At 42.8% G+C, this 7,693-nt stretch overlaps 1 protein-coding gene across 4 annotated transcripts; it reads left to right on the forward strand.

The window, feature by feature from the left end:
- The first annotated feature begins 410 nt into the window (after positions 1-410).
- ccdc181 (coiled-coil domain containing 181) lies at positions 411-7,259 on the forward strand. Of its 4 annotated transcripts, none has more exons than XM_053235891.1 (7): positions 411-580; positions 1,131-1,223; positions 2,211-2,330; positions 3,099-3,917; positions 3,993-4,157; positions 4,870-5,027; positions 5,551-7,259. In XM_053235891.1, exons 3-7 carry the CDS (start codon positions 2,229-2,231, stop codon positions 5,720-5,722), a joined length of 1,416 nt encoding a protein of 471 aa, XP_053091866.1. In that variant the 5' UTR covers positions 411-580; positions 1,131-1,223; positions 2,211-2,228; the 3' UTR covers positions 5,723-7,259. The 4 variants fall into 4 exon arrangements, with proteins under 4 accessions (XP_053091866.1, XP_053091868.1, XP_053091867.1 ...); XM_053235893.1 differs by having other exon boundaries at positions 4,011-4,157; XM_053235892.1 differs by lacking the exon at positions 1,131-1,223.
- Positions 7,260-7,693: the final 434 nt, after the last annotated feature.

Genomic DNA, 7,693 nt, shown 5'->3' on the forward strand with positions numbered 1-7,693 from the left:
TTTTATATCACCAATAGTGTATTGCATTCAAAGTTAAAAAATAAATAAATAAATAAAATAAATAAATATTGGGTTTAAGATTTTAGTGTATTTCCGGGAATTTGACTTGTTTAAACATTAAAGTCCATTAATCCGACATACAGTCAGGTGTCTGTGATTATTATTATTATTATTATTATTATTAGTAGTAGTAGTAGTAGTAGTAGTAGTAGTATTTCAACAGCAATTAACTTTTAAACACTGGAAAAAATGTGCATTTACTGCAAAATTAAATTTTGAGCCTGTTTTGCATATTAATCGCGCATATATTATTCACCTGCTCTGTGATTGGATGAAGCCGCTCGCCTCATTAATTATTCATCAGTTCCCCCCGAACTCATGTGCGCATGCGCGGACGGTATACCGGTTGGTGTTGTGTGTCTCTATGGTGATAGGCAGCTTGGAGAGGATTAAACTCCTACTGTACACACACACACACACACACACACACACAGGAAGTTGACTGATAAATAGTCTCCTTTAGGAACAGAAGCTTCTTCTCTCCATAACGCAAAAGAAAAGAGAGCAGTGTGTCTTACAGGTGAGTTGCATTACGTCTGTGTGTGTGTGTGTGTGTGTGTGTGTGTGTGTGTGTGTGGGCCAGAACTATAAGACAGCCACACACACACACACACACACACAGTGTTAAGACACATTTTGACTAAAGGTACCACATCACAAATATATATATCAATAAATGTAACTAATAGTTACACTAAAACTAAAAATTAAAATTGTTGTGTGTGTGTGTTTTATTAGTATTAGTTTATTCAATAGTAAGGCACCCTTTAAACATATTATTTTTAAAAATATTTTTTAAATCCTATTAAATCCATCAGATTTATGAATAATAATAAGTTGTATATGAAGTTCTTTAGGAAGTGAGATGAGTTTTCAGTGTTTCAGTCAGCCAGCTCCATCCTGGTCTCCCTTAACACACTTATTATGTATTGAATTAACAGGAATTAACATTATATTGAAACTATTTTAAGACATATTCATTGGATAGTCAGTGTTTAATACATATTGTTTTTAAAATAATAAAAAAAAAAACAGATTGCAGATTTGACCCAGTCATTCTCTCTCACCAGTTTGTTCCTGTTTAAAATCTGACCAATCTGAATCAACGCCTTGGTCTCGATATTTACGATACGTCTGTGCTGATACAAAGCAGTGTGTGTCAGGTAAATAATGTTCAGCAGTGGTGACTGCATGAATCTGAGTGTCTACAGTACTGTGCAAAAGTCTTGGCACCCCCTTTTTTTAGTATAAACTTTGTTATAGATTTGTATTTTCTGACATCTACATTATTGATTCAGTACAAAAACATTTTAGATTCCAAACATTAGTTTTCCAGCACGAAATGAAATGTTACAGAAAAATGTTTGTATGTCAGTAAAGAAAGCAGCAGATTCCATAAGAGACACTTTTCAGATAAAAACATAATGAAGGCTGCTGGGTTTCGCTGCAGAAATAAGAAGCGAGTCGACAGTCAAAGTCTCCAGAAGAACTGTGGCTGCTTCTGCAAGATGCTCAGTAACACTTCCAGCTCATTTCCTTATAAAACTGCACACACTGCACCTCAGATACTGCTTTATTTTTTTAAAGTGAAGGATCGTCACACCAAATATTGACTTTGTTTCATTTATTACTGTTTATTGCTCTTTCTAGTATTTTTTTTTTAATGTAGAAACATTTAGTTTCAATATTTTTGAAGGCGTCTTTACTCTACAGCATTTCTTTGCATGTGCCTAAGACTTTTGCACAGAACTGTATATTGGGTAAGTCCAATACGACATGCTCAGTTGTTTTTATTTCTAACCTTTATGAAGTGTTTTATTCTTCTTATCCTACAGCAATTTGCCAACAATTAAAAACATACATTTATAGTTACATTTAATATTGTGGAATGTCCTCAAAACTGGTCTCTCTCTTTTTTCTCTCTCTTGAAGTTAGTAAGAGAAATAAATGCAACTTTTCATGTTACTGAGAAACCACAAAGCGTAAACTCCTCTGCCTCTGTGCTGAAGATGTCAGAAAACCTAAAGTTACAGCTTTACCTCGGACTGTTACAAAGCACTGACACTGGAGACTCCTTCCATTAATGTTAAATATACGTCTCCTTACAGAAAATATGTTTCTTAATTCATTTAACACTGGATTCTCTTTAGAGAGAGAGAGAGAGAGAGATGAGCGTGGCTGTGGGCAGTAACACTCAGGAGGAATATGAGGATGACTTTGAGAAAGATCTGGACTGGCTGATCAGTGAGGAGAGCAAGAACGAGGAGCAGGTATGTGTGTGTGTGTGTGTGTGTGTGTGTGTGTGTGCGCTGAAAATGGAGACAGATACATAAAGAGGCTGCGCTTAATAATGTATTGCAGTGAGACATAGTTCTACATTTCTGTGAAAGTGTGTGTGTGTGTGTGGATTTCACACACTCAGCGCATGCTCGTGCCTGATTCTTACTTGTGTCTCACACACACTCACTGCAAACTCTTTGTACATGCTCTACACACAAACACACACACACAAAAAGATTCACACTCAAAGTTTAGGGGATGTGGGATCTTTTTTTTCTGATTGCCTGTGACCCGTTACTCGACTGCTTGAATTTTTAATGCCTTAAATAAGAGTTAATAAATTAAACATGTTGGCTTTTAAGTGTCCTTAATGAGGTTTAAGTAATTAACTAGAGCAGGTTAACAGGGATGCAAACTTTTGCACTTGTTAATAAAGAGAACTGCTGACCTAGACTCGGTTGCTAATGCCATTAATTGAACATGAAATTCTGTTTTTTTTTAGATAAACAGGAAAACAGAGGTACATCTTTCATTGTTTTTCCACCTGGAAACCAAACTTTTGCACTCAGCCGTATAACGGAAAAAGCAAATGAATGGGACGGGCTTTATTTCCTGAGTGCCCAGTACAATTCCAATAACAATATTGTGGATTGTAAATATCGCAGTGTATCATCTATCCGATTACTGGCACACGCCTCACAGCTTTAGATGGTTGTGTTCCGTCCTGCTCATAACCACTCCTTCTTTTTCCAAAACAGGATGAAGACGACATTGAAGCCCAGATAGACCACGAGCTGGAAGATGAGGAACGAGGGAAGGAACATGACGAAGGGCAGAGTAAAAGTGGCACAGATGACGATGGAGATAACGAAAGATGGCCGACGCCCATGGACCCTTTGGAGGATGCGTTAGATGTCAGCAGTGATTCTAAATATGAGCATGATAAAGAAGAGGTTGATGAAGAGAAGAAATCCATCCAGCAGAAGATCGAGCAGGCGAACAGGCAGCTGCAGGACCAGGAGGCACCGGACGAGACGCGTCGCCGCCGTCTGCACTTCAAAGACACGCTCGTGGACCTGGTGGTTCCTGCCAGCGACCTGGAGGACAGTCCGGCGGACGTCTCAGGCCACATGCTGAAGCTCAAGATCTCCTCTCAGGAGGAAAGCGACGGAGGAGACGGACGCAGAGAGGGAGTGAGAGAAGGACGAGTGCTGGTGGAGAAGGACGGGAAGTTTGATCTAGTGAGTCTGAAAGAGGTGGAGAGTCCCGGACTGCTCCCGCCTCTCCCCGAGATTCAACGAGAACCCGGCAAGAGTCCGTCCTCCTCCCCGAAACTGCTCTCCAGCTCGGGTTCTTCAGCCTCGTCCGAGCCTCGCTATGCACCCAGGCCTCCAGCACGACCCCGGGCGCGTCCCAATTCAGCGAGCAACACGCAAAGGGTGGTGTTTAGACACGGCAGCAAACGTAGGGTTCAGTCGGCCAGCGGGGTTTCATCTCACGCCACCTTCTTCCTCTCGCCGCAGCAGAAAGAGCTGCTGAACAAACAACAGGAGAAGAGAGAGAAACTCGCCAGAGAGGTGGGGACAAAATTACATTCGCATCTTGACTAACAATTACAAGGATGTGGTTCTGTATTAAATGTATTATCCAAGCCTCTTTTTTCTTCTCAGGAGGAAGAGCGGAGGCGTGAGGAGGAGGAGCAGAAGCGCCAGGAGAACGAGCTGGCGTTCAGGTCGTGGCTGATGAAGAAGAGGCAGCAGCTGCAGGAGGAGAGGAGAGTGCTGAGAGCTCAGGAGATGGAGAGGATGAGCGGAAAGGTGGCTCATTTCTTACATTCAAGTCTTCAGCCAGGGCTCCACCTGACACCACGGTTTACATACTCGCCTGCGTACCTTTTCTACGTCTGTAGGATTAAATCCCACCAGAGCGCAGATTTTCACGTCAAGCTGTACAGTGTTTATCGATATAATGCCAGATATTCTGAGATTCATATTTATCTCTCTGCAGCAGCATGGAGATGTTAAACTCACAACAAGCTGGTAGTTTCTCTTTATACCACTGCGCTGCTGAATCCTGGATTCTGATTGGTCAGAAGGTGTTGATTAATTTTCTATAACAGAAATATAATCTATTATTTTATAATAGCACGTAATAATTAAAACTAGAACAGTTCACTCTAGTTTCACATCACACTGCACTACACTGTCCCCTCTATTACGCTGGTATCGGACCATGTGTATGTGTCACATTACTTTTCTTGGACACACACACACACACAATGCACAATCAACACACTTAACAAACTCGCTCTGTGTTTAGTTAAAAGCAAGAATAATCCCAGCTTTACACATTTCTGAAGCCTCTAGCGATATCAGGATATATAACATATTCACAACAAACAGATGTGCAATAGAAAGTTGTGGCACATTTATAGATTATACCTTATTGTCTGGAGTGTGTGTGTGTGTGTGTGTGTGTGTGATTAGTTAACGCTGCAGCATGAGTATCCGTGTCTCTGGATGTGCACAGAGGGAGTGCTGTGACGCCGAGGAGGCGTTTAAACTCTGGCTGCAGAAGAAGCAGCAGCAGCAGCTGAAGGAGCGACAGCTGGAGGAGATGAAGAGGCTCGAGATGGAGAGCAGCAGCTACCTGCACCGACCTGAGGAGTGTGAGAAAGCCTTCAGACTGTGAGTCAACACACACACACACACACACACACACACTCATCGTATTTATGGTGATCATGTGATGTTACGCTACAGCGTGTACAGGATTTTGCTCTTCTCCTTCCTCAATATGTAGAAACCATCCAAGTGTACATCACATCTCACATCACACAGTGGGTTAGGATTAGAGTTAGAGTTTGAGGTTTAGGAGTAAAATACCCCTGAATGTGTCATTTTAATCTTCTAAAACTAATCTATTGTTCAGGAATAATTGTAAGGAATAAACCACTCTGGGTTGTGCTCTTAGTGGAAAATAATCAACCACAGCATGGTGTGATGGAGTGGAGTTACTGTTACCTCCCCGAGGTTGTTTAGTTTCTTATAACAGCACATAGTGAGGAGCTCTTCATTTGTGACTCTACTGGCGTCTATTTCCTACAAATGTCAAAATGCATTATGGGTAATCTGTATACAGTGTTTAAACACTATTCTTTTTTTTTTTTTTAAATGAGTACAGGTACCAGGACTGTGTGTTTCTGTGCAGGTGGTTGAGGAGGAAGCGGATGGAGAAGCGGCTGGAGCAACAGGCTGCTCGAGAGCGCTCCCGCAGGCTGCTGATGGAAGAACGACGCGCCAGACGCATGAGCGACCTCTACTACCCCGTCAACGAGATCCAGTCCCTCCGCTTCAAACAGCCCTACAGCTACCGCTTCTAACTCCTCCCATTTCCATAATCACCACGGCTACCGCTTCTAAACTCCTCCCAATTCCATAATCACCACAGCTACCGCTTCTAAACTCCTCCCAATTCCATAATCACCATGGCTACCGCTTCTAAACTCCTCCCAATTCCATAATCACCATGGCTACAGCTTCTAAACTCCTCCCAATTCCATAATCACCACGGCTACCGCTTCTAAACTCCTCCCAATTCCATAATCACCACGGCTACCGCTTCTAAACTCCTCCCAATTCCATAATCACCACGGCTACCGCTTCTAAACTCCTCCCAATTCCATAATCACCATGGCTACAGCTTCTAAACTCCTCCCAATTCCATAATCACCATGGCTACAGCTTCTAAACGCCTCCTAATTCCATAATCACCATGGCTACCGCTTCTAAACTCCTCCCAATTCCATAATCACCACGGCTACCGCTTCTAATCTCCTCCCAATTCCATAATCACCACGGCTACCGCTTCTAAACTCCTCCCAATTCCATAATCACCAAGGCTACAGCTTCTAAACTCCTCCCAATTCCATAATCACCAAGGCTACAGCTTCTAAACTATTCCCAATTCCATAATCACCATGGCTACAGCTTCTAAACTCCTCCCAATTCCATAATCACCACGGCTACCACTTCTAAACTCCTCCCAATTCCATAATCACCACGGCTACCGCTTCTAAACTCCTCCCAATTCCATAATCACCACGGCTACCGCTTCTAAACTCCTCCCAATTCCATAATCACCATGGCTACAGCTTCTAAACTCCTCCCAATTCCATAATCACCATGGCTACAGCTTCTAAACGCCTCCTAATTCCATAATCACCATGGCTACCGCTTCTAAACTCCTCCCAATTCCATAATCACCACGGCTACCGCTTCTAATCTCCTCCCAATTCCATAATCACCACGGCTACCGCTTCTAATCTCCTCCCAATTCCATAATCACCATGGCTACAGCTTCTAAACTCCTCCCAATTCCATAATCACCATGGCTACAGCTTCTAAACGCCTCCCAATTCCATAATCACCACAGCTACCGCTTCTAAACTCCTCCCAATTCCATAATCACCACGGCTACCGCTTCTAAACTCCTCCCAATTCCATAATCACCACGGCTACCGCTTCTAAACTCCTCCCAATTCCATAATCACCACGGCTACCGCTTCTAAACTCCTCCCAATTCCATAATCACCACGGCTACCGCTTCTAAACTCCTCCCAATTCCATAATCACCACGGCTACCGCTTCTAATCTCCTCCCAATTCCATAATCACCACGGCTACCGCTTCTAAACTCCTCCCAATTCCATAATCACCATGGTTACAGCTTCTAAACTCCTCCCAATTCCATAATCACCACGGCTACTGCTTCTAAACTCCTCCCAATTCCATAATCACCACGGCTACAGCTTCTAAACTCCTCCCAATTCCATAATCACCACGGTTACAGCTTCTAAACTCCTCCCAATTCCATAATCACCACGGCTACCGCTTCTAAACTCCTCCCATTTCCATAATCACCAAGGCTACAGCTTCTAAACTCGCTTCTAAACTCCTCCCAATTCCATAATCACCATGGCTACAGCTTCTAAACTCCTCCCAATTCCATAATCACCACGGCTACTGCTTCTAAACTCCTCCCAATTCCATAATCACCATGGCTACAGCTTCTAAACTCCTCCCAATTCTATAATCACCATGGCTACAGCTTCTAAACTCCTCCCATTTCCATAATCACCAAGGCTACAGCTTCTAAACTCCTCCCAATTCCATAATCACCACGGCTACAGCTTCTAAACTCCTCCCAATTCCATAATCACCATGGCTACCGCTTCTAAACTCCTCCCAATTCCATAATCACCACGGTTACAGCTTCTAAACTCCTCCCAATTCCATAATCACCACGGTTACAGCTTCTAAACTCCTCCCAATTCCATAATCACCACAGCTACC

Source organism: Pangasianodon hypophthalmus, chromosome 8, assembly GCF_027358585.1.
Source record: "Pangasianodon hypophthalmus isolate fPanHyp1 chromosome 8, fPanHyp1.pri, whole genome shotgun sequence".
NCBI classification, from domain to species: Eukaryota; Metazoa; Chordata; class Actinopteri; order Siluriformes; family Pangasiidae; genus Pangasianodon; species Pangasianodon hypophthalmus.

Coding starts and splice junctions, on each gene's coding strand:
- ccdc181 (XM_053235891.1), top strand. CDS start 2,229: ATGAGCGTGGCTGTGGGCAGTAACACTCAGGAGGAATATGAGGATGAC. Junction 2,331..3,098: donor AGAGCAAGAACGAGGAGCAG/GTATGTGTGTGT, acceptor TTTCCAAAACAG/GATGAAGACGACATTGAAGC. Junction 4,158..4,869: donor TGGAGAGGATGAGCGGAAAG/GTGGCTCATTTC, acceptor GGATGTGCACAG/AGGGAGTGCTGTGACGCCGA.